Raw genomic sequence first — 27,252 nt, 5'->3', positions numbered from 1 at the left:
GGTGGGGAAGGGAGCTCACAGCCCAAGGCAGAGGAAAGGGTTTCCTCCCACTCGTCTTTTGTTTGACTGATCTTTGCTGCACGTAGCACTGGCCTCTAGGCTGTGAGGACATCATTTCTGAACCCACTTATGTTTCAGACTTTAAGGTGGCCCCATGATCCCCTCATTCCTGGTGCTGGTGTCCTTGTAGGACACCTTCCCCTCGAGTGAGGGTGGGACCCGTGACATGCTTCCAGCCAAGATACATGTTCTAAGACTCCACGTTCTGCTCCCCATTGCTGGCTTTGAAGACACAAGCACCACAAAGTAAGTGGCCTTGTTGGAGATGCCCAATGGTCAGGAACTGCGGGCAGCCCCTGGACGCTGAGAGCAGCCCTGAGAGAGAAACTGAAAGTCTCCATCCAGCAACTGCAAGGAAATGGATCCTGCAACCACCCAAGAGAAGCACATCTTCCCTCGGTTGAGCCTCTGCTGAGACCACAGCCGGGGCCAACCCCTGGATTGCAGCGTGGGGTGACCTGGAAGGTTAGCCAGCCTGTGCTGAGTGCCTGACCTACAGAAACGGTCAGATGATAAACGTGTGCCATTCTCAGCTACCACATTTGTGGTAATTTGTTACGCAGCAAAGGAGACCAATACAGTCTCTGACTACTGTTTCCCTGTACGGGCCACGTGCAGAAGGCAGGAAGCACAGCAGTGTTGACAGGTGTTGTTACCAGCGGTGCTGCTAAGTCAGGACAGTAAGAAAAGAAAGAACGAAGAGGAAAGTAGCCCTGGAGAGCAGCAGGAGCTGGGGGTGGCGCTGGGGCACGGCCCGACTGCCGATCCTGTGCTGGGGATGTGGCGTCCTCAGCTTGTGGAAATCCATCAGGCTGTTCATCTACAAACACATCCAGTTTTCTATGTGCATATTTTATTAATACTTCAATTAAGGGGAAGAAAAAGAATAAAAGCACTGGCCTCAACACCACGGCCCTGCCCTGCTGCACACGCCTGCCTTGGGTTTGCCTCTCAGGGACTCCAGCCTCTCACCCTAAACCCCACGGGATTCCAGAATCCTGGTCATCACTGGGCTCCAGAAGCAGATACACATCCGCTCCCAAGAGGAGCCTAGCAGGCCACACCCAGGAGGACCCTCCAGGCTGAGTTCTAGGACCCACTGAGTCAGGGCTTGAGTGCTCAGTGAACCCTCGGCCACCAAATGACCACCAGGGAAAGTGTCCCCAGTGAGAGAGCTGAAATTGCTTCCTTATGGCTGTTGAAATTACTCGCAGGGCTTTTACGGGACAGGAAGTAACCCTGAGCACACTCAGCACAATCTCACGGCCTGGCTGCTCCTGAGAGCATGGCCCAGCCCAGCCCGTCCAGCTGATGGCACGAAGGCTGGCCTTTCAGCAGCTCTTCCCCACCCAGCGCTGGGTGAAGTCCAGCGCCTCTTGTTCCTTGGCACCCTGCCAGGGGTTCTGCCGAGAGTCCAGGATAAGTTATTAATACGTTCACCGCACACAGGTCAGGGTCCTACACACTATGCAGGAACAGACATGGTTCCCCCTGACAGCCACCCTGTGAAGTAGGTCCTGTTGTCAGCCCCAGTTGACAAAGAAACTGGGCTCAGAGCACCTCAGTGCTTGGCCAGGGCTCTTCCAGTGAGGCTGTGGCCACGAGGGGGTCTGAACCCCGGCCCTCTGGCTCCAGAGCCCCCCCAGCCCGGGGTCCTCTCTGGCTCCCTGTTCTCCCAAAGGCCCCCGAGGGGCCACCTATAGCCAGACCAGTGTCTCTGCACCTGTTTCCAGCCTTGGAGCAAGACAAATGAACACAAATGGAAGAGAGACACCTCTTAGAAGAATAAATATTACATAAATGACACGACTGGAAGCCACAGTCCACTGTGGCCTGTGTGAGGAGGACCCCGTGGCGCGGAGGGAAGAGCATGTGTGGGTCCCTCAGCAGCCTCAGGGCTGGTGCGGAGCTGGCACACCGGAGGACCACAGGAGGACGGCAGTAGGCCCCGCAGAGGGAGGACTAAGGGACTACAACAGTGTCAAGGGCAGCCGTACCTTCAAAGGCACAGTATGGCTCTGCAGAGAGCGTAACCCGGCCCTAGGAAGTCGGGTGCAAGTGCAGGTGAGGAGGTGAGCCATGCGGAGCAGTGGTTTCTGGGGAGGACAACTAAGGAGCCCTCTCGGCAAACCACTGATGTGGTGACATCAACCACTCTCGATGAACTTGGCAACAACCAAGGCCAGGGTGAAACGTCCCCTAGGCAAAGCCTTCCTGGTACCTCCCAGAACATCTGCCTTTTGGTTACAGCTCACAGAAAACAACATACCACAGACAGCCCTGGGAAATCCGCACTAGGCTGGGTGCCCTGGTGCAACAGAACATGCCAGGCAGCCAGGTCTGGCACACGGCAGGAGCTGGAGATTCATGCAGGTAAACCTTGGAAGTGGTTGGTGGTGGGCTCTCCAGAGCCAAGAGGAGTTTGTGGCAGCAGCCAGTAGACACCAGGGGCAGGACTACCAAGCCTAGCCATGCAGGGTGCCGTCCACCAAGTCTACCACTGAGCAGCGCAGTGTGCAACCTGTGTGACAGTCCCTGACTGGTCAGCCAAGGGTTGTGCCTTCCAATCCCCAGCAGACCATCTTTCAGCCTGGCCGCACCTGGCCCCACTCAATCCCAACACAGGGACCCTGAGGCGCTGTGCAACTGAGACAAAGGCAGAGTCAGGAAGCTTCAGCTGAAGTCCTGGAATTGCCATTAACTTCGTGTGTGTTTCTCAAGGTCACTTAAGTCATTTGTATCTGAGTTTTCCCACCTGTAAAATGAGAACGTCGGGAAAACTCATTTATAACGTCCTTTCTGACTCTTAAGTTGTAGATCCCTTGATTCTGCGATGTGAAGAATAAACCAAAAATGGGCTCTCAAGCCCCTGAACTGAGGTAGAAGCCACCGCATGCCCAGGAGCCAGGGCCTGCTGCCCTCGCAGCACACGCAGCACAGCGACCACACGGGTCCCAGTCACCTGGGGCCAGCGAGACACGTGCCCCCACGTGAGGGGAGGGCCAGCAGGGCCAGCACAGTCGGCAGCTGTGCATCAGTGACAGCCCCGGCCACTAGCCGGAGTGAGACCATCTCCGAGGCTGCGGTTCCCTCGGTTTGTTTCTCCCAGACTCAGTCCTGGTCTGTCAAGGGCATTTCCTCACTTACTGCTCCTTTCCTGAGTTTTCTAAAATGGCTCCTTGGGGGAGAGCTAAGCTCCCCCATCGGCAGACACTTTGTTTTTAACCAAGCCTTGTTTGTATTCTGGAGAGATCTCCTGTGTCTGAGCACTCAGACTGAGGCCTCCCAGAGAGGACGAGAGCAGAAAGAGTGACAGTCCCTGAGAAGAGAGGAGACAGAGACAGAGAGAGTATATGTGTGTGTGTGTGTGGGGGGGGTGCCACCCATTTAGCTCCAGAGCAGCCACATCCTGCCCACCCTCACGGGGTCTCCTAAGCAGCAGATGGGGAGCTCAGTGGAGGTAACAGAGCAGGGGATGTTGACATGGGGGTGCACATGAGTAGGGGGTTCCTGAGGCCACTGGCCTGAACCACCAAGGGTGCACGCGTGGGCCGGGGGAAGAAAGGGCACCCCAAGCAGCGGGGACAGCAAAAGCAAAGGCCTGGGGTGAGGGAGCCCAGCACACTCGAGGGCCTGCCAGGCGCCTGGCATGACTGGGGCAGACACAGGTCTCAAGGGGAAAGGTTACCTTAAGCCAGAGGGTAGGAGAGACAGCTGGACACAGACCAGCTGAGGAGTTTGGACTTGGTCCTAAAGCAACAGGGTCCTGAGCTAGGGAGTGACGGGGACAGCTGTGAGTTACAGAGGGAATGGTCCAGCAGTCTGCAGGGCCACGGACCGAGCTTGGAACAGATGAGGCCTTGGCAGTGTGTCAGACACGGCGCTGGCCTTAGGGGCATGTGTGCTGGGCTTCCCTGCTCAGGCCAGATTGATGGACAGCCTTGACCTTTTGCACAGTATCATCTCTGTGATTTGGCAGAGCTGGCACAAAGAAAATTACAACGCGATCTGCCCTTAGGCCTGTTTGCTCCTCAGATCTGTTACTTAAACCCACAAGCTGAGGCTGGAGTGGTCAGACCCTCACAGCACAGGGAGTGTGGCAGAGAGAGGTGGAGCACGGGCTCATGGCACAGACAGGGTCAGGGTCCAGGCAAGCTGGGCAAGGCTGGCAAGACACCACCCTTCCCAGGGCTTTGCATGTCCAGTGGCAGAACCAATAGACAAGAGGGGATTGCTAGGATCCTGGCACCCTGCAACGCTCTGTGACTCAGGCCAAAACAAACTGATTAGAAACGCCTCATCTCCTAAGAAGTGGAGCAAAGCGGAGCAGCACTTGGTGGGAGTATAGCTGGTACAGCTCCTGCCGACAGAAATCTAAGAACAGCCAAAACTAAGAAGTGCAAACTCAGCACTGCCACTCCTAGGTATTTATCCCGCAGAATTCCTCATGTGTGTACACAAAGATATATGTACCAGGGTATTCACTGTAGCGCGTTTCTAAAACATGATCAGAAATCTAAACGTACATCATAGAGAACTAGCTAAATAAAGGATGGTAAGGCCGTTCAACGTGCAGCCGTCAGCAAGAACGAGGCAGCTTGCAAAGACAGATACGAACTCGCTTCCAAGACACAGCCTACAGAGCGAAGGTCAGTGTGGCGAAGGAAGGCCGTCTGCGTTCAGTTGCACAGGACCCCACCCCCCCGAAAAGGCTCAAAGCCCTGGAACCAGGGGCCGCCCCCCAAGAGGGGACGCGGCTGGCTGGGCAGGAGGGACGCTCTGTTCACACATCTGCTCCACACGCCTCCCAGTACAGGACTGCAGAGAGCCTGGCGGAGGAGCCGCAGGGAAAGCCACACCCATGGAATCCACCAGACTCACAGTCCACGGGCTGCCTGGGAAACTCCTCGTCCCAAGCGGGACAGGCGGTGGCAGAATGCTGGAGCACTCGGGATGCGCAGACGAAGCTGCCTTGGAGCAGAACACCCACAGCAACCCCGTCTCCCTGGTGGTGAACAGATGTCACAGAGTGAATACCCAGGCCCCAGGCTCCAGGATGAGCTGCACGTGACCCCCACCACCAGCGGACAGAGGGAAGCCCACTCCAGATGAGGGGGAAGGAGCTAAAAGGGGCTGTGGGGGGTCCCCTGCATGTGTGATACACGCAGGCCCTCGTGCATCTCCTGTGGCCTCCAGGTCACAGGCACCCCCGTCCCAAAGGTGACACTACCCACGATGGCCCACCTGGGTCATCCTCCCGGGCAGACTGAGGCATCACAGGGTCACGCACCTTATCCAGCAGCGAGCAGCGTGAGCTATGATGGGGAGAAAGTGTGAGCTCTCTGGGGCAGAAACTCTGTTGTTCAGAAGCCAGTCACTCACACCAAAAGTTAACCCCACATGCTCCCGAGGACAGGGCCGGCAGGAACTGCACACCATCACCGGGAGTCCGGGAATGTTATTTGGAGAGAGCAGACTCCCCCTCTTGCCCAGGGCTCCCACTGAAAATAAAACCTCCTTTCTGTTCCCAGATTTCAGCACCAAACTCATAAGCTTTCTCCCTCTTCTGTCAGTGGGAGGCAGGCAAGGTGCACGACCAGGGCTATTCACCTGACGAGTGTCACACGCCCTCTGTCACAGCGCCATGGCACTAGTCAGGTCCTCCAGGTGACCAGGGAGAGACCCCGCAGGATGCAGGGACGGGCTGGGATGTCCACCCTGGATCACAGACTCGGGGCAGGAGGGGGGTCTCAGTGGTCATCTGGTTGCCGTCACAGCTAACAGCTGAGCAGAGTAAGGACAAGAAAGGGGCTGCCCAGTTCAAGGTCCCACTGAGTGTGGCTCCAACCACCTCAGCCGCAGCCCCTTGCTCCTTCAGCACCCGCTCAGGCGAGTCTGCGCAGCTGCCCTCCCCTGTAAACAACACCTGGGCAGCTTCCCTGGGTCAGAGGCCACAGGCGCCACATCTGCCGGGGCTGGCCCCACCCAGCCCACCCCGACCCACAGCCACCAGCCCAGGTCTGACTTTCAGGGTCCTCCTGGCAGCCCATGGGCCTTCTCCACCCGATGCTCTGGTGGGTTTGCAAGCATAACTCACAGCATATGGCCTGCAAACTGGTGTCTGCAGGGACAGACGTGTCATCAGAATCAGGGCAGAGTTTGCTGTGGTGCAGCCAACCTCTCGGACAACCAGGGGTCACTCAGGTCAGAGGACCCTGGGCCCCTTGCCACTGTACTCCGCCACCCCAGCCTGTAGACGCTCTCCCGGCCACTGCACTCTGGCTGCACCTGGCTATGGCAGGTCCTCAGGCCTCCGTGCCCTGTCCTGCCAAAGGACCCAGGGAGACAGTCTTCTCTCCCCCTCACACTTTGGCCCCTCGCCTGCTCCCCAGTCCTCCTGCCTAGGGTGGGCTCTGTCCTGCCCTTTAGGCCTCAGCTCAGTGTCACCTCATCAGCGGATCAGTAACAAGAACCTCCACTGTTGTCACACGCCTTGCTGTGTTTCTTCCTAATACTCCCCATAACTGTAGCCATGTTACCTTTTCCTCTATGTACTGTGTCTTGTTTGCAGGATCCTTAGTCCCACACACGCGTGCTCACAGGTGGGACTGCACCCACCTGGCCTGTCTTATTCTATGTGCAATGACTTTTATGATCCCTGGCACACAGTAAGTGCTCAATTAAGACTTGCTAAGTGAATAAACGTAACAGCTATTGATGAATGATCCCACAGATCAATGGAGAGAGAAGCAGATATGGATCGGAGCAGGGGCTGGCTGCCAGGGGTGCGGGCTGCCTGAGGCAGGGGGCGAGAAGCCCACCTGCCCGGACCTGCAGGGCAGGGCTCAGAGAACATCCTCGTGCCTCACTCTGTCCATCCCCAGGGTGCTGAGGCCAGCAGAGCCTCAGTGTGTGGCTTACCTGGCCAGCTGTACCCTTGGCTGCCGAGGTGGCAATGTGATTTATTACATGACGTCAAAGGAGACCACAGGGGGCTCTATCACGGGCACGAAGCCACATGGGAACAAGTCCGGAAGGCATGCACCACCACAAACCAGGAAGAAAATAGAAAACAGGATGTCCTTTCTGTTCCTGGTTGGTAGGAAGGCTGCACGTCTGCCTGGGACCAGGCTTCCGTTCCACACGGGAATGTCACTGCAGCCACCTAACTGCGCTAGACGGCACCACCCACCCCGAAGCAGAAAGAGCAATTCCCAGCAACCGCCCACCTGGTCTGGCCTCGGGAGCACAGCAGGCAGACTGTGCAGCTGTCTCCACCACGGGAGGGGTGGCCTCGTGACCCAGGGCAGCTGACCTCACAGCCACCCCAGGACAGGGTCTGCTCCTCTGGGACCAAGGCCACCAGAGGCACCCAGCTGGGCCTCACTTGGCATCTGCCAGCCAATGGCTTCATCATCACAGGCAGCAGCTGTGTCAGAGGCAACCCAGACCGTGACCTCTTCCTTAGGTGACCCTGAGTCACGGATCTCACACCACCATGGGGGCCACCAGCTGCTGGCCAAAGCCCCTCCAGGGAATATTTGGAAAGACTGTGGGCTATGCGGGGCCACAGTTTCCTCACCTGAAAAATGGTGAAGTAATTCCATTATCCCAGGGGCTGAGACACAGACCAAAGAGATAAGGGATGAGGAAGGCCCCAGGCAGAGCAAGCAGAGGGTGGCCCCTCCCCTGGCTTCACGGTGACAACAGGAGCCCTTCACTGGGACCCACAGTTCTTACTCTGACCCCACCAGCCAGAAGGCCCACATGCAAAACTGCAAGAAACTCCCCTAGATTTTACGGTGCTATTTAACTTCTGGAAAGTTAGCTGTTATCTTCCTGATCGGACTGGAAGGCCTAGGACAAAAGCCTCTGGCTCCTCTACTCCCTCTGTCTGCACAGCACACAGTGGGGACCCCCGTGCTAGTGCTCCGTAACATCTGAGGCTGACAGGGCGTGATTTGGGGCAGCTGTGAAATCAGGCGAGTGAGCTGCGGCCTTGGAGGTGACGGCCCGCTGCTCAGGGCAGCTGCCTCTGGAGTGGGACACGGCAGGTTCCCTGTGTGGCAGGCAGGGAACAGAGGCCCCGTGGGCCAGCTGGTGAGGGACAAGGCTGGGGATGATACCCAAGTCCCTCTGACCCCTGTCTGGCCCTGTCTTTAGGCTAAAGTAAGTGCACATTTCCGCTACTTTATCACAGAATGCACCTCCCACCTGGGGACACGTCTGTAATCACTGCCTCCTGTGGCCCCAGATCAAGCTGACAGAGTAGTACTGTCGTCACTGTGGTAACAACACTGACATGAGGGGCTCTGGCGAAGTGTGCACTGAGTGCCAGGCGTGTGCTGAGTGGTTTGCACGCGTGTTACGCCCAGGTGCTAACAGTAAGAGGGGCCAACACTTACACCCACACACAAGTGGCACTCACTCCACGCAAGGCACTGATCTAAGGACACTGGGCATAGTAATTAGTTTAATGCTCACGGCAACCCTATGGGGCATTTTAATTTTTTTTTTTTTTTTTTTTAAGAATAAAACGAAACTACGCAGTATTTGGCTCCCATGCCTGTAGGGAGATCCCCCTTCTCCAACACCCTGCAGTCTCATAGCCACAAGGCGCAGCCAGTAAGATGTAAGAGTCCGTGTCACATGGGGCAGACACTGAGAGCCAGCAGGAGCCTCACCTCCTTCTTGTCCCTCTGCCACGACAGCCTGTCAAGGGATGCTGTGTCATCCTGGGTCCCAGACACACAGCCAAGTGGTGCCAACCCTCCAAGGCCACATGGCACATGCCAGAGACAAGGTGGCACTGGGTGACAGGAGCTGTTTGTCACTACAGCGAACCTGGACCAGCAAACTAGCAGGGTGGGCCTCGAACATCACCCCTTCCCCACCTGTTCCCAGCCCTGCAGGCTTCCTGCCCTGGCGAGAGGGTGGGAGGGCTGTGGGGGACACTGTTGAGGGCTGGCTGAACACTTTCCTCCAGGTACACGCTGGTAAAAGACGAGTGTGGCCCAGCGTGCGTTCCCTCCCTGCGTCCTCTGGGGGAGCAAGAGCTCCCTTTCTAGATCCATCTTATGTAACTTAACACTGAGAAGGATCCGAGCAGTGAGTGGGGCTTTGTCCAGTGTGGGCTGGACAAGGCTCAAGCTGCTCTGAGGCCAGCCAGTGGAGGAGGGGACACTCAGGACTACAGGGCACCTGGGGCTGAGCACGGGGACATCACTGAGCTTCCAAGTCGTAACCTCCCTTATCATTTTGGAAGCACAGGCTGTGATGACTAAAGGGTGTCCTCCTACCCTGCTCAGAGTTCATCTTGCATTGGCAAGTCCCCTTCTAAGTAGGGCCTTGCTCTTGCCAATTAAATCTGATCTTCATACCCCTGTCCATCCTCCCCCCACCCCACCCCACCTCCAGCTCCCTGCAGGATAAAGTCCAAGCTCCGCAGCCTGGCATGCACAAGCCCTGGCCCTCTGGCCCCGCCACCACCCCCCAACCCTGCTGACACCTGCAGACATCGCCACGCACACCTACCAGGCAGTGCCATCTGCCTCATGAACCCGCCTGTCCCCCTCCCTCCCTGCACTCAGCTGCCCAGCAGAGCCACGTCCTCCCTCTGCTGCCCACTGGGGCACCCTGTGCAAGGCTCAGACAGCACGAGGCCAGCACCCTGCATGTGCTTCCACCTAACACACACTTAGGCACGTTTCTGACGTACCAGGCACTGTGGGCGGCAAGGGGACGCCAGCTGCTGAAGCAGACACAATCCCTGCCCCAGCGAAGGGACAGACAAATGGCATGAAAGAAAAGGACAAAGCTAGGAGGGCCTAGGACAAGAGGTCAGGGAAGACACTCCTCAGGGAAGGGGCACTGAGCTGAAGGAATGACTTGTGCAAAGGCACTGGGGTGGACACAAATCAGAGCCCGAGCAGCTGCTGTGCGGAGTGGCAGGGGGTGCGTGGCGGGGAAGGGGCGGGTGGGGCACAATGAGGCTGGGCAGGGGCAGCCGCCAGATCACTGGGGCCCCATGGGCTATGTTAGCAATCTAAGTCTTCAGTGTCACTACAATGAGAAATTGTGGGACGTTTTTTTACGCCAGGCCCTGCATTGATCAGACCTGCATTTTTACTAACTCATCACTCAGGGCTGTGAGGGCAGCTCTGGCTTTACCCGCCGGCCTCCCCTGCTGGCTGGGAGCCCATGGGCACCTGCTCAGCCAACAGTGTGCTGCTGCAGAGGGAGCTGTCCCTGTAGAACACGTGCAGATGGGGGGTCCAGGGAGTATCTGGGGGACAGTTATGGTCCCTCTGGCTAATCAAGACAGTGTAGACTGTAGCCTCCTTCTTAGCTCTAAGCTCATTCCAGGAAAACCCCACGAAGATCCACACGCCCCATGGATCACAATCACTGTAACCCTCTGGGGCAACTCGGAGGCTGGCAGGGGCAGCAGAGGAGGAGGGCCAGCGCCCCCACCCCGCAGCCACACCTGTCCTGTGCCACAGCGAGAAGGCTCGCACTGCTCTCCTGAGGAAGCTGCTCGACAGGCCAGAGGCCCCTGGGGTCCCCAAGCACCTCACCCACGAGGGCAGGGTCTGTACACCAATACCCAAATCTCAGATGGAGCCGCCGCGGCACCAGGCTGCTGGCTCCGCGTGAACCTTGGAACAGAAAAACAACGGAATCATCCCAACTGAGTCTCTACGCCAAGCCGTTCTGAGGCAGACCCAAAAAAAAAACCAACCTGCAAACAAACTTGGGGTAGTGGTGAATGTTTCTACGACAACCAGCTTTAACGTTCTGCAATAGGCCCCAGGCCCACACCCCCAGGCCCCACCGGGGCAGCCAGAAGCGAGCACAGCCTCGGGGCGCTGGGAATGCCTGTCCTCCCCGGGGCCACAGGCCTAATGGAAGCAGCCCACAGCCAGTGCTTTAGGGCTGTCAGGAACAGCTCAGAAACTCACTTTCCCCACCCACACAGCCCCAAAACACCCCCTCCAGGGACCCAACATCGCCTTTGGAGAAGGCCCTGCAGGCAGAGCCCCTTCTGGGGCCAACAAGCTCTCCTCTGCTCCACTGCTCACAAGATGCGGGAACCCAGGCCCGGGCTCTGCCTCCCGCCTCTGGCTGCAGCACCCCTGCCCTGCCCACTCCTGGGCCACACCCATGCCACCCCCTTGCTAAAATCTGGAGAATAAAAATTAAAACAAGAATCTGAAGACAAAAGGCACGACCCAGGTCAGGTGTCAGCTCCCTAAGGCTGTGCGGTCTGACTCTGAACTTGCATCTCTCCCATCTCATGGCAGGGGCGTTGGCCGGTCAGCGCTGGCAGCATGGGGCAGTGTCCTTCACCTCTGGGTGTCTCAGGTCCCTCCCTACGCCAGCCCCTGCCCGTCTCCTCTCTTCCTGGGGCCTCTGGCAAGTGCAGCCTGGCACCCATTTCTCCAAAGGATTGTTCTCTTCACAAAGGAGGAAACTTCCTGGCCTTATCAGATATCCCGCCTCTTACTGAAGCACAGACTGCAATGAACATTTATCCCAAAATAACCAGTGCTGGAAGGTTACAGTGAGGTTACTGCAGCCAGACCCCCACCTGCCCTGGGCTCTGGACTATGGGCTGTGTGTGTGTCTGGGGGGCGTGGGGATGGGAGTCATCCCCCTTAGGGGCAGTTGTTCCACCACGCCCCGCCCAGGCCAGCTGGGAGCTGCAGTCCTTTCTCTAGGAAGAGGTAACAGCAGCAGGAGTGGCTGCAGGCGCTCCACAAGCAACGGGCGCTTTCACACACATGACCGTTTACTCCTCGCTGTCTGCTGAGGAGGAGGAAGGAACTGCCACAACCCTCACCGTAACAGGACACCAAGGTTCAGAGGGATCATGTGTCTCCTCGGTTTTGCAGGGGGCTCTGCCTCCCAGGCAGTTTGCCCCCCGTGTCCTCTGTCTCATCCGTCAGGCAGAGAGAGCAAGCTCTCGCAGGCTCAGATGCACCTCGACCACTTTCAAGTTGAGTCTGAGCAAGCTGCCACCTGCCTGCACCTGTTTCCTCATCCGCACAACAGGAATAATCAAACCTTATTGTGTCCAGGGAGCAAGTGAGTCAGCATTCACACAGCGCTTTTGAGCAGGGCCTGGGACATAGAAACTGCTCTGCAAATGTCTTCTGCTGTAGTAATAATGGCTATCACCGCACATCACCCAGCCTTCCCAGACGCATCCCGCAACAGTGTCTGCAAGACCACCTGCCCCTCGCTGGACTCAGCAGGAGAAGCATCATTCAAGCTTAGTTGTGCTTCCCAGAGAACGTCCCCGAGGGCCCCGCAGGCACCGAGAGGCCTCCCGGAGGAGACAGGGAATTGGGGATGAGGTAGGCATGGACAGCTCAGGGTGGGAAAGTCGCTGCTCCACTTGTGATCAGCTGGGGCTGCTCCCCAGGACAGTGGTGTAAGCAATGGCCCAAGAGGAGACAGAAGAGCCAGCCCCTGCGGGAATGGGCAGCAGGTTGCCCGAGAAAGTCAAGGCTGAACCCTGGCCCTGCGGGTCTCTGTGGACAAGCTTCCAAGCCTTGGTTTCTCTGTTATAAAAGAAGGCTGGGGAGTCCTGGCCTGAGGGGTTGTGGGGACAGAATGCAGCCCATGGGTGAGCACTTAATCAGCCCAGTCCTGGTCTGGGGCAGGGCTCAATAAGGGTGTGTTTCCTGTCTCGTCCCCTGCTCTAACCCCAGCTTTCTCCTCCCGGTATGGTCCGAGGTTTTCCTATTGCCAGCATCCATTTTCCAAACAAGAAAACTGAGGCTCCACAAGGTCACAGAGGAGCCTGACCATGCCTTTCCCACGGCCACCAGCCCTGTGGAAGGAGACACTGCCCAGCAGTGGACAGGGCTTCAAGCCACTGGCAGGGCAGGGGCCCCGGAGGGCACAACATGGGGGTAATTCCTGCGCCCCCCGGCAGGGGAGGCCAGAAGCAGGCTGCACCTGCCTCTGGGGCCACTTCCAGGTGGGAACCAGGGACCTGCAGCAGGGAGTCGGCCGAGCGACCAGGTGGGAACCGGGGGAAGTGTGGAGGCCGGGGTGACCAAACATGGGCGGGGGGGGGGCGCTGTCATCAGGATGGCACTGTGTGACCAGGAGGACGAGAGCGCCTCGGTCCTTATAAAAAAAAGCAGGACGTCAACTCTGCAATTATCACACACATGAAAGTGCTAGCTCAAGCACCCCCGTCCCACCAGGCAGGCCTGACAACAGCCACTATTTCAGCTGCATTTTTCACTGATAATATGACTTTGTTTTTCATGACCTTCGAGCCACTTTCCAGAGGAAAGAATCACGTCCTTGTCCACAACGGAGAAAACACAGAGCTAGTCAGCGGCTGATGGGCAAACCCCAAGGCGGGGGGGGGGGGGGGGTCGCCACAGGGTCAGGGCCTGGGAGGCTGCTGGGCAGCAGGACTCGGTGAGACACTCCAGCCGTGCACAAAGAGCACACAGGGTCAGGGTAGCGAGCAGAGGGGGGTCTCCACCAGGGCAGGACTCAGGTCCAAGGCCCTTGGGGGTCCTCCTTCTCCAAGCGCAGCAGAAGGGTTCCATCCCTTGAGCTGACTCAGAGTGGCAGGGGAGGGCCATGTGTGCCTACGCTTAGGACACGGAGGCCTGTCACATCCTGGTCCCCCGATCCTGAGCAGTAAACCATATCTACACAGCCGGGCGGCAGGGAGTGCCAACCATGCCCTGTTCAGTCCTCACGTTACACTCAAGGAGACTGAGGCCACGGGGAGGATTTGCACAGGAGCCCACATCTGCAGATGACACCTCAAGTGAGGCGCTACAGCTCCCAACACGCACACAGCCGTTCCTGGGCCTGCTCCCCACCCTCCACCCGCCACGGGTCCCGCCACGGGTCCCACACCGAGGGCCGGGCAGTCCCCACTCACCTGGAACCTGTGCACCAGCTCCAGGGACTGGCTGTCGTTCTGGTCGGCTTCAAGGATGACATCGGTCAGCTTGTGGATGATGACGTCCAGGGGGCCCTGCTCCTCGATGGGCCGGCTGAGGTTCAGCTGCCGGGTGGGACACAGACAAAAGCAATAATTCAGTGCCTGGGCCCACGGCCCCTGAGCTACTGGCCACTCCTGGCCCATCACCAGAGGACCCACGAGCCTCTGTGTAGCACCATGGGGGACAGGAGGCAGCTGACACGCATGGAAATACAGGACGAACAGGATGAGCCCTCTCAGACCCTACAACTTGAAAGTCCCCAGGGGCAGGCCCCACGTTCATACTTCCTCTCCCCAAGCCCCTTGCCACCCAGGATGCAGAAGACACACAAAAGGTGACAACCCACACAAGTGATGCTGAGAAATGACTTTATAGGGAAAGGATTTACTGAACAGGTCCCATCTGCCCAACGACCTAGGGAAACTAGGGCTCAGACAGGTTAAGTAAAACGAGTGATGTCGCACAGCCAGATCAGAACCGAGATCTATGCAGATACTCTTTCCACTAAAGTGCAGAAAGTCTCAGCAAAGCTGCAGCGTTGGCGCATCTAACGGTTGCTGCTCCGACAGACCAGCAGTTTGCACTTCACAGAAACCCAGAAACCTGGGCTCATCGGTGCCTATAATCTGCTAAGCACTGCTCCTCTGCTCCAGTGGGGAATGTGTTTATTTTTTCAAGAGCACAAGGTTGGGAAGATCAGGCCCCAAGGGAGCCAGAGCCTCTGGCTGACAGACAGTCAGCATCACCTGACCCCAAGACAGGAGCACCTGCCAACAGCCGGGGCAGCATGACACCACACTTCCTGACCCGCCAGATGTCTGCCGCCCGGCACACAGCCGCCACCACCTGCCAGGCCAGTTCCTCAGAGGCAGCAGCGCCAGCCTGGCACCCGGCTGACCCCCCGCCACGGCCTCAGCAGTGGCAGGAGGAGGCCTCGAGCCCCCTCCAAGTGGGGCTCCCTCCAGGATTCAAGGCTATTTCAAAGTCGTTATTAAAGACATCACGATGACAGCTACAAATGACCACTTGAAGGAGGCACTGTGCTCAAAGCTTACATGTGTTTGTTTCATTTTATTTAACAACCACTACAGCAGGTGATTTTACAAATGAGGAAAATGGAAAACAAGAGACTTAAAACCTGCGTAGGATCTCACAGCGGGAAGGCGGTGGAGCTAGGACACAAACTCAGGCCCAAAGCCGCACCTGTCATCCAGCCCCTCCCTGCACCCCTCCGCTTCTCTGCCCCGGGGGGCTGTCTTCCAGGGCCACTTCGCCCAGCTGCCTTGTCTTCTGGTCGGGTCAGGCCAAGCGGAGGCCCCAGCAGAAGGCGGGAAAGGAAAAGAGAGGCCAGGGTGTGTGTCCCAACTGTTCTCACGCTCCAGTTATGTTTTTGGTCCCCTAGTCCTCCCAGGCCTAGGGGTGGTGGCAGCTCGCCACACTTGTTGGCACCGTGGTGCTTTGTCTCCTGCTGGCTCTGCAGGCCCTACCCACACCCTGTACATTCCCTTATTAAACTCTTCCAGTTAAGTCTCTGGGATGAGCCAGCCCTGTCCTGCCGATGTCCTTAACTCCTCTTTCTTATCGTCTGCCAGGAAAGATGTTAAGGGATCTCCCCTATAGAGAAAAAAAAAAAATCCCTTAGACCTCACAATAGGAAAAAACTAAAGCACGGTCTTCCCTCCCCATGGTGACCAGCCTATGCACAAAACCAAACCAACCCAGAACCAGGCCAGCTGGGAAGCTGCCCACCTCCTGGGGCTCCTGGACGAGGACTGGGGAGGAGCGCTTGCAAGGGTCTCCCGAGACCTGGGCCCTCGTCCTCCTCCAGGCAGGCCCAAGAGCTGGGGTGACCCTCCCCCCTTCACAGACCAGGACACTGCCAGCCAGGAAGGAAAATGACCAAGCAAGGCCATGCCACGGGGGTCTCCCAGCTGGGGCCCAGAGGGAAGCCAGGTAGCAACACCTACGTGTCCAGCCCCCTACTGAGCCACCAGTTGACCTAGGCTCATCCTTCCCCTAGGCCTCAGTTTCTCCTCTGGTAAAAAGAAGAAACTACAAGGGTCTCTCTGGCTGTACTCACAGATTCCATATTATAATCCCACCCAACCCCTCTTCCCAGAAAAGGCTGAACTTGGAAGGAAGGGAAAGAAGCCAGCAGGAAGGGGTGACACGGAACAGCAGGCTCCCAAATGAAGCTGCACACACCAGCCATCCCTGCTGAAAGCCGCCACTCCTGTGACAGGCTCCACAAACAAGAGGCCGACATTTTCATACCAAGATGGCTACAAAGGGAGGGAAATGAGGCACGGGGCAATGCACCCTGCCACGGAAACCCACATCTCCAGGGAGCCCTCCAGGTCTCCTGCAGTGACAGGGACAGAAATCAGCACGAGGAGCTGTGGGACCCCTGAGGGTTGCGGAAGGAGGTGGGCAGAGGGGGTGCCCCTGGTGTCCTCGCCAGGCACTAGCCTGACGCCTGTAGCCTGACAACCGCGGGCTGTTTGGAAAATAAGCTCTGCTTGTCCCCAGCCGCTCTGCTGAAGGTAAACAGTGGAGTTCTGGAAACAGGCCACCTTCCATTGTGTATTTTCCAGCATTTTTATGCCAGTAAAACCCTTTCGTGAGGACAGCAGCTTGGGTACACCCGAGGCCGGTTGCTCTCCGGCACAGCCGCCCTCGCGGCAGCATCTGCGCCGGGTGAGAGCGGGGCTGCTGGTGGCTCTAAAGGCTCTTCTGACACCACTTTTTCTCAAGTGGCCACATGAGCCTTGGCCGTCCTGAAGGGGCCAGTCCCCCTAAACTCGCCTCAAAGGGGCTTCAGTCTCTCCCACTGGCTGCAAAGGAGGAGACGGGCCTCAGGTATGGCCCCCACAACGGCATCACGACAGAAAGGGCCCAGCTCCTGAGACAGGGAACCTGAGAGGAGGGGACTCTGCCGGAGAGGGGACACAGGGAGGCGGTGGAAGGGGGGGATGCCACAGAGGCATGGTCTCCCGGATGGCATGGGGACAGGGACTTGGGTATAAGTAAACTCATTTCGAGGTTCTCATTCTGTTTTTCGGACCACACTCTGTCCCCAGAAAAGAGAACATTCCCAGGGACTTCTTGAAGGGGTCTGATTTGTCCCTCTCAGCAGTGGCAAGGCTGTCTCAATGAAAGATCCGCCCAGTGTGGCCCGAGGAGGTCTGTGGGCACTCTGTTTCCAAGTCACGCCATCCTGTGAGGCCCGTGCTGGATGCTGTGCTGTGTGGCGCTCCAAGTTCAGAATTCAGAGAAAACAAGGGGCCACTGTCTCCCTCGGGACGGAGGCAGCGAGGCTTACTGGAGTGGGGGCAGGGCTGCGAGGAGAGGGGACAAAGGCCTGCAAACCCCAGTGGCCCAAGAGTCATCTTTGACTTCCAAAGCGATTAACCCAATCGTGCCCAGCACAGTAACCAAGCTGAGCTCAGGCCTGACACAATCCCCTCCCAGCACCTGGGGGCAGGTGGGCAAGGCAGACATTCCTGGAATCCCACCCCAGCTTAGCTGTTTCTGAGCTGGAGCAGGTCACTTAACTGTGCTGTGCCTCGGTTTCCCCATTCTTAAAATGAGGCTGCTATTAACTCTTCCCTATACCTCCCAGGACTATTGTGAGTCCCAGAGCAGAAGTTCAATCCTTGTTCACTCTTCTCAATTCCCCCCACCCTGAATGTGGAGAAGTAATGGCCCTCAGTTCACCTATGGCCCCAGAACCCTGTGCACACCCCTCCAGGATTGCGCCAGCCATTTCCTTAGCCCACTGTCTCCACAGGACTTGGGGAAACTGTCTCCCACCCCGTGCTGGTGGCTGCTCATCCTCTCTGGCCTTCGGAGTCCCCTGCTGCAGGATGCGTGGTCCTGTGTGGTCGCGGAGGCCCAGGGCTGCTGGACAAAATCTACAACTCTCCCAACAGTTAGAGCAGGCTGCACTTGACTCCTAGGCTCAAAAGCTGCGAAGGAAGCCAGGGTGGGAGCCAGACAGGGGTAAGGACAGGACGCTGTGGCCACCACCCTCTCAGAACCTCAGTCTGCTCATGTTTAAAGCAGGAAGCCGCACTGACCCAGCACCACATGCAGCTCGTGCACACTCACTCAGTGCCGGGCTCTGTTCTAAGCACGTTACAAGGATGGATTCATCCAATTCTCACAATGGTCTGAGACAGGGACCCGGGAGGGAGACACAGAGTGTCTAAATAACGTGCTGGGGGCACCCAGCTCTGCAGCCCTGCCGCGGAGTGCAGGCCACTCACTAAATGCCAGCTGTTGTACTTCCCGGTACTTCCTGTTCACATTATTACTAACCAGCAGAAACCTCCCTGACGTCGTGTAAATGACAGCACAGGGACAGGCCAGAATTTAAACTTTGCAACACCTAGGTCACTTGTACTGGTTCTTGTTATACTCCTCAAGGCATCTGTTGCCACACTAAAACTTACTGTCATTAGTAATGATAATTGGTGTTTACAAAGTTCTTTGGACCACATGCTATGTTAACAAGCACTGACCATATGGGGACACTCAGTCACAAAGAGGCTTAGTAACAAGCCCAAGGCCATGGCATTAGAGCCACAAGGAAATCTAGATCTCTCTCCTGCCAAAGCCTGACAATTAACTGTACACCAAAAGTCTGGTGTAGAGATGCCTGGGGCTTTCCTTCCATCCCCTTCTCCCTCAGTTCACCTTCATGAATCAAAAAGTTTTGTTGGCCGGTTGTGGTGGCTCACACCTATAATGCCAGCACTTTGGGAGGACAAGGTGGAAGGATCACTTGAGGCCACAAGTTTGAGACCAGCCTGGGCAACACAGTGAGACCCTATCTCTACAAAAAAAATTTCAAAATTAGCCGAGCATGGTGGCGCACGCCTATAGTCCCAGCTACTCAGGATACTGAAGCAGGAGGACTGCTTGAGCCCAGGAGTCCAAGTTTACAGTGAGCTATGATGACTCCACTGTACTCCAGCGTGGGCGACAGAATGAGACCAAGTCTTAAAAAAAAAAAAGTTTTGTCCCAACCAAGGGTGAGATAAAATGGCCCAGATGAAGGGCGAGAGAGCTGAAATCTGATTTATTCCTCTGCACTCTCCACGATCTGAGGATCTGGGACAGAACTGCCATCGCCCAAGTGTAAAGGCCTCTGGAGGCAGAAATCTCCAGAAGGAAATATCAGCTCTGGGCACCCCATGAATAGACTTCACGAGGGAGCTTGGCCTCAGAGATATTTTTCAATGGGTGTGATTCCAAAGGAAGACTCAGAGAGAGGATGGGGCTTTTCCCTGGCAAGAGCAACTCTCACTCCGAAAGGAGCCCCAGGTGATCTTCAGAGAGGTCAAGTGCTAGAGGTCACTTAGGGTTGCCATGAAGACCGGCCGGCCAGGCCAAGGATGGTGCTGGCCAACCCAGCAGACTCTGCCCCAGACTGGGGAGCGGAGCTGCTGCAAATGCTCCCTGACACACTTCCCCAATGTCTCAGTAACGAGTTTCCAATTAGTAGGATAATGGGCAGAAACAGCAGGCTGGCAAAGGCACAGGAGCGGATAACCTTTCAACTCTAGAAGATGAGGGGCCAAGACAACTAAGTGGCCTGAGGATGATGATGTCTTGCACCTTTTCAAGGTCTGGGCATTTGCGAGCCGACTTTATTACAAAGGCCATAAAAGTTCCACCTACTCACAGTTCCTTAAACACAGGATTGACCTCGGGTTCTCAGGAGCTAAGAAAACCATGGCCTGCGCCCCGTGTTAGAGAGCAGGTCCAAGAGCACAGGGGAAGGATAAACACGTCCACGTCCTCTGATCCAGCGAGCCCACTCACGGGATGCTGGCGGCTCTGGCCTGGGGAGATGCGCTGAAGCCATACTGACAGGAGAAAAGCCACGGATGCAGGTGTGAGAAGAGCGCACTGGCTAGGTAAGGAGCGCACACCCACCTCGGGGGCTACCCTAGAGCCACTGAGATGGCAATGAACACGGCTCGGTGGAGACAAGTGTGCTTGAATTACAACCGTGTGGAAGAACATTTGCTGCGGAAAAGGCTGGAAAGGAAGCACAGAACACGAAAATGGGAGGACTACGGGTACACTAGCCCCTTTTCTGGACACACGGCGGGACTGCACTTCCTGATCCCCTGGTAACTAGGTATGGTCAGGTGACTTGTAGGGCCAATGAGCCACAAAAGAAAAGTGGAACTTGTCACCGTCTGGACAGAGCAAGCAAGAGTGAGGGTCTCCCAGCTCTCTGTTCCTTCTGGCACAGGACCCCGTGACCTGCAAGACGGAGACTGCTCAGTTGTGGATCTTGGAATGAACATCGTAAACAGCCTCCAGCTGCCCCCCTGCACATGTGGCACGAGAGAGGAGCAAGTCAAGGTTTCAAGCTCAGATCTGGGGGCGGGGAGGCTGCTGACACAGACAACCTGGTCTATTCTCACCGATGAAAGAGGTGGCCCTCCTACCCCACGTTTTCCTTTTTCCACTTGTTCAAACAAAGGCAGTGGGGAAGGGACACAGGGGGAAAAAGCAAATTAAAGCAAAAACGCCCTGACAGGTAACTGCAGGGTCGCGAATGGGCTTTCTGGGGATTTTTTTCAAGTTACAGTTTAGTATTTGGATGAAGGAGGGGAAGGGGAAGATTATTTGTCTGATACCTTAGTTTGGGGAGGCAGGGCCCTGGAACAGAGCAACACCTGGAACACGGCTGTTCTCCAGCATCCCAGAAAAGCCCACCCAGCAGTCGCCTAAACCTGCCAGATCAGCCCCTAGGTCCTGTGCGTTTTGGCCAAGTCGCTTCATCTCTGTTATTGTTCACATCTCTGTTATTGTTCACAGCGGCACCCAAGAGCCCAGAGTCAGAGCTGATGGGAACTAAGCCCTCCCTCTGTCACCCGGCACCGATCTAGTCCTGTCCTGGGGAGAAAGTACAAATCCCAGGCTGGCAGAAAAAGAAAGAGGAGCATAAAAAGGGCCAGGAGATCTGGAACCACAAGGAGGGGAGCCAACAGCCATGTAACAAAGCCCTACTGCACTGTGTGTGTGCATGTGTGTGCGTGCACGTGCATGTGTGTGTGTGTACGTGCTGGGGGAGGGTGACAAGTGTCCCACGTATGAATCTCCCATCCCCAGGCCTGGAGAAGAAGCTCAGCGGGCTCTTGCCCTTGGCACACTCTCCTCCGTGGGGGGCCGATTCTCTTCTTCCTGAGCCACCCCCAGCACACAGGCGTCCCTTCCCCAGGCAAAAGGGTGCCGAAGGGTCAGAGGGCAGGGCCCGGCGGGAGTTCTCCAGGCGGAAGGGCCTGCGTGAGCACCACCCAGTATGAAGGGCAGGACGAGGGCCCCCATGCCACACGGGGATCAGGCCTGCTCAACGCCTCCCACACTGCTGTCTTCTCACTTCACTTGCCGTGGCTCACAGGGTGGCTCTCCGTAATTCAAATGTATCAATATTTGCATGTTTTGATTCTGGATGCCCAAGATTATTTTTTAAATTATCCCATGGTTTTAGCAAGTATTAGTATATTTTCAATTTCAGTTGTATAATTAACTTGGGTCCATCTGGAATTCATTTTGGTGGAAGATAGGAGGTGTGCATTTATGTCTATTTTCTTCCAGATGGACACTCAATTATCTCAGTACCATTTATTTATCCATCTTTTACCCACTATTTTGAAATGCCACCATTTTCATAACTCCCACATTTATTTTGATTTCTTTTGGGACTCCATTAATTTATCTTGTAACAATACCACATCGGTTTTGTTTCCTTTTTTTCCACATTGTTTTAATTATAATAATGTTATGATATAGTTTAATACCTGGAAAAGCTACTTCCCCCCTTTTCATAATTTTCCTGACCAGTCACACTTGTTTATTTTTTTCTGCACATCCTTTAGAATAGGACTGGGACCAGGAATGAGTTATATTTATAGATTAATTTAGGGGAAACCCCATGGTTTGGTGTTGAATCTTCTTAACCAGGAACATGGCATATTATATTTGCAGCTCATATCACAAATGGCTAATTTCTTCCATATGATAACCTCCTACAAATTGATTTTTTTAAAAAGACAAACTAATACCCTAGGAAATATACACAAATGGCTCCCAATATATAAACATTAGAAAATGCTCAACCTCAGTCATACAACAAATACAAATCACAACTACATTAAGATACCATTTTTCATACCCCAGATTGGCTGAAGTCTAGAGGCTGACAACACACCGGCTGGCCAGGGAGTGGGGCAACAGGCCTCACACACGGGCTAGGAGGATGCGAATTCGAAGCATCTCACCAGGGAGCAAGTTGGTAATCTCCGGCACGGCATTAAATGCACACACCTTCCCCGTTCAGGAGTTCCACTTTCAGAAATTGATCCCACAGATGAGCTCACATACATGAGCACGGGGTTAGGTGCTGCTGCAGAAATGTTTGCAATCACCAAAAATGAAAACAGTCTATCAAGAAGGGACTGAAACACTTATGGTAATCCACGTGGCAGAAGACCATGTGGCCACACAGAAGAACCAGAAAGTGCTCTCTGTACTGCTATAGACGCTGATACAGGTTCTCGGAACCTTTGACTTTAAGCAAAACAAGGAAACAACTTACAGCAGGTCCTCAGATGATTTTTTCCCCCTCAATGTTGTTTCACTATAACGTAAAAATTGGTTTCATTATACATTGTTTGGCTTAAAATAGAAGTTTCCAAGAACTGACCTCAAGTGAGGTCTTATGATACGTGCACAGAGTATCTCAGAGTGTCCACAAGAAACTGGTCAGATGGCAGCAGCCATGGAGACAGGTCCAGGGCCTCACGGGAGCAGGGTACGAGGGAGACTCCCATTGTGTGCCCCTTGCAAGTCCAAACCAGTGAAATGTCTTACTTAATGTTTTTAAAGTACGAAGTGAGCAGTATGTAGGAAGAGTACACATTTGAAGTCAGATGGGCTTGGGTTCAAGTCCAGCCAATATCAAACAGGCATTGAGCTCCTACTGTGTACTGTGCCTGCCTGGCTCTAAGCACATCACATGAATTATCTCATTCAATCCTAACAACCACCCTGTAAGGCAGGGATAAGTATTATTCCCACTGCACAGATGAGAACACCAAGGCAACTTGCCCCCACTCACACAGCTAATAAGGGAGGAACTGGGGCAGTGGGCCAGGTAGGCAGACTCCTAGCTGGACAGCTGGAGACAAGATGCCCAAAGACAGAAACACCTCTACAACCATGTGTACGCACCTCTCACAACTAACTGTGTGGGTCTCAGAGCATGTGCACTGGGCGCTCCATAAGCAATGGAATCACCAACGGAAAACAGAAATGATTTTCATGGCTGTCCCACTGGTGCCCCTCCCCGTCAACTCACATATGTGTCACCCTCTTTCTCAGCCAGGGCCGCCTGACCTGCCTGCTTTGGCTGAATGCAGCGTGGGGCTCACTGAAAGACCCTCCCATCTCACAGCGCAGGGGTCAGAGCCAGGGGGTCCTGGATCTCCTCTCCTCCACCTCTGGTCAGAGTTTTCAGGGCTGTGCCAGTCACCCAGAGAGCAGTGGGAGGAAAAGGAGCTGGCCCCTGGCTTTCGGCAACGCGAGGATTGCAGCGGGACGCTGCAGCGCCACGGGCCCAGCACCCGCCGGCTCCAGGAGACCCAGAGGCTGCTCAGCCCCAGCCCAGCTCCCCTGCACGTGTGTTGGAGCCACGTGACACGTTCTGGCCGGTGGGATACGGGAAAGAAGTAATGGCTACTTCTAGGCCGAGACAGCTGCAGTGTCTAAGGACCACAGTGCCTTCCCCAGACCTCATCCGTGTGGCGAAAGAGGCAGACTCTAGGATGACAGAATAATACCATGGAGGGAACCCATATTTTTGAGTCACTGCGGGGAGAGACCACCAGTCTCCACTGGACTGTGACATGAAAAAGCAGCAAAACCACGGAGCTACTGGGGCAGTTTTATTATAGCAGCTGAGCTTGGCCTATGCTAACGAGCACACCCGCCACGGAAGCCTCTCCCCAGGAATCTCTCACTGGGAGCCCTATGCCAAGGATGGCCTTAGGACTCGGGTCTCCAGTACTGGGAGCAATGGCAGAGGGCAGGTGGCTGGGTACCCCCTTTGATCCTGTTTCCTCATCTGTGCAGTGGAGCCAATGACACCTGCCTCCAGCGTTCGGCCAGACAGTGTTGGTAAAGCCCCAGCCCCGAGCCTGGCCCAGAGCAGGCGCCATCGCCCCGCGCAGGCGGTCAGCTCTCCCTGCCTGGAGCTTCCCTGCCCTCGGTCCCTCCAGAACCTCATCCACAGTTCTTGTCGGGTTCTCCACCTCCGATGCCAAACAGCAGCTATATTTCAGGTTCAGATTTGACACTTCTAAGCACTTGGGGTCCCAGGCATGATGCGGGGGCTGTCACTCACATTTGCAACACTTTACTGACTCCTCACAGTGATCACCTACCTCAGAGGTGAGGACAGAGAGGCCCGAGCGGCCCAGCCTGTCCAAGCTCACACCACTGGTGAGCTGCAGGAAAGGAGTTCCCCTGGCCTGGCCTGAGCCCCCTCGTCGAGGTCAGGGACTGTGTCCTGCTCCTCCCTGTGGCCCGAGTGGGCTGCCTAGCGCCCAGGTGTGCCAGGGACCAGCAAACAGGAGCTGAACTGATTCCCAAGGCCGGAGAGACTCGTGCCACCCAGACATTCACCCACCCACGCAACATTTATTGGGCACTTACACAACTACCCCTCCAAGTAAATGTTACCCCATTTTGCATTGAGAAAGTGAAGACACAGAGAAGTTAGGAAACTGGCAAAAGGTCACTGCCACTAAGGCACAGGCTGTGTTTTTTGACCACAAACTTATCCAGTGCCTTCCCTACAGCCACCACCTCACCTGCCTTTGGCGCACTCCCCCCACCCTGAGACCCCCAAGCTTCGTCATGCTGTGTCGGGCTCAGGAGGGGTGCTCCACAGTGCTCACCCAAGATGCTCCCAAAGAATTCTGCAAGAGCCCCAAGTGGTCCCAGAAATAAGCTGCAGACGCTCTGGGCCTGGCAGGGTAAGAAAAATCAAGGAGTCTCTGGGCAATAGAGTAAGTGAGGAAACTCGAGCCACCCAGCTTCGGCCCTGGGATACGCACCTTGCAGAGAGAACACAAGAACCGCGGGAGTCTGAGAGGCCCAGAGGCTTCCCAGCAGCCCTCAGCCAGGCTGGCGGGCCACAGTCCCTGGTGGCCAAAGACGCCACAGCTCCAACAGCAAGCACAGAGGAGGCAGAGGAAGTAGTGCCCGGTCACTGGCACAGGTGCCTGGGCCTGACTCCTGCCCTCCCAAGGAGACCATGAGCAACCTGAAGGCCCCTGCCTCTGGGTGTCCGTCTAGAGCTGAGAATGAGGACTGACCAGTCACCAGACACTGACCCTTCCAGATTCAAGGGGGTGGACAAGGAAAGGGCAAAAGAGGGAGCGGCTGACAGTCCCCAACAGACCAGTTCACTCACCACGCTGGACTGTCCCAAAGCTGACCTCCCGTGCTGTGGCGAGGTATGCACACCTGGCCAGAACCCAGCTGCCCTCTCTCCCTGCACTTCCCCAGAGGACTTCGGACGGAGGACTGACTGACCTGGATCCCAGCTTCCCTCCCAGATGGTAAGCTTGGAGTTGGTGCCCGGGGCATGCTGCGTCCCCATCCAAGTGACTGCAAACTTGGGGACGGAGGAGTGAGACAGCAGCACCCCAGGGCTATGTACGAACATTTACATTCAGGACGGACAAGAGCACGTGCAGAAATAAAATGAGGTGACGTGGCTCACTTGACAAACTCTGAAAACAGCAAGAATGCAACAACGGCAACCATTCTCACGTCCACCCTCAGCCCACGTGAGTAACAGCAGCTACGGCTGCTCGGTGAATAACACACAAAAGCCTGCTCTTCGCTCTCCTCAGTTCTTCTCGAAACCTCCGTCTGTGTGAGTGACAGACAGGACAAGGGAAGTACATGCTTCCCAGGGCCGTGCTTTCGTCCGTCGGTCCGCTCCCACGTTCACTGGGAGTTGCCCGTGAGCGGCTTTGTGCGGCTGTTGCTCAGGCACTGGAGACACAACGTGAAGGCGACTGCCAGGCCCTGTTCTCAGACCTAGTACTCACAGCCGGTGCAGGGAGACAGGCCATAAACGAGTCAATAAAACAACTGCAGGCGGCCATGAGGGGTGGCAACATCAATGAAGTCCAGAGTGCGCAAAGCGGGAGTGGTCAGAGAAGGCCCGCACAGGCTGAACTGTGTCCCCCACAAAACACTGGAAAATGCTGTGTTGCAGTCCTAACCCCCAGTAGCTCAGAACATGACCTTATTTGGAAATGGGGTCGTTGCAGATGTAATTAATTAAGATGAGGTCATGCTGGAGTAGAGTGGGCCCCTGTCCAATACGACTTGTAACCTGATTAAAGGGGGAATTTGGACACAGACAGCACGCAGGGAGGGAGGGCGCACATGCGTGAGGACACAGGCAGAGATCAGGGTGACGCTGCGCAGGACCAGGAACGCCAAAGACGGCCGGCACAGACCCAGAGGCTGGGAGAGGCCTGGAACACACCCTCCCTCGTGGTCTCAGAAGAAACCAACCCTGCCGACACCTTGATCTCAGGCTTCTTGTCTCCTGAACTGTGTGACAATCAGTTTCTGCTGTTTAGGCCAGCGGTTCGTGGTACTCAGTTACAGCAGCCCTAGCAGGCTAAATCAAGGCTTCCAGATGGGCAGGACCAGGAGAGATGGGGGGAGGTGTTTCAAGCGCAGGGGAAGGCAGCACGGGCCCCCCCGAGCAGAGGATGCCAGTGTGGGTGCAAGGGCAGGGGGACAAGGACGTGGGGGCAGGCTGTGCAGGGCCTCAGAGGGCATGACCAGGAGCCAGCGTTCCCAGCGAGCTGGGAAGCCTGCGGAAGGCTGGGGGGCGGGGGTCTGACACTCTCTGCTCCCTTTGAAGCGCCCGCTCTGGAAGTTAAATCAGTTAATATGTGAGGCGTCAGCACCTTGCCTGGTACAAGCTGCAAGTGCTTAATACATGGCAGTTGTTGTTTTTATGGCCCCATAGAACACAGGTCTTAAGTAAGAACTTCGGAAACCATGAGGCTTTGAGGAGAGCAGCAGGCCATGGGTCAGGAGCCTGGCACTGACCCACCGAGGGTCATGCATGGGGTGGGGTGACACGGAG

At 56.0% G+C, this 27,252-nt stretch overlaps 1 protein-coding gene across 3 annotated transcripts in view; it reads right to left on the bottom strand.

The window, feature by feature from the left end:
• Nucleotides 1-27,252, bottom strand: part of ITPK1 (inositol-tetrakisphosphate 1-kinase) — a 155,615-nt gene that overhangs the window by 47,791 nt on the left and 80,572 nt on the right. For all 3 annotated transcript variants that reach the window (XM_045561779.1, XM_045561799.1, XM_045561790.1), the window contains one exon: nt 13,982-14,107. In XM_045561779.1, the coding sequence (XP_045417735.1) occupies nt 13,982-14,107 (126 nt within the window). The remainder of the gene's footprint in view (nt 1-13,981; nt 14,108-27,252) is intronic.

Source organism: Lemur catta, chromosome 1, assembly GCF_020740605.2.
Source record: "Lemur catta isolate mLemCat1 chromosome 1, mLemCat1.pri, whole genome shotgun sequence".
Lineage (NCBI taxonomy): Eukaryota > Metazoa > Chordata > Mammalia > Primates > Lemuridae > Lemur > Lemur catta.
This window is presented reverse-complemented; position numbering and strand designations above follow the sequence as displayed.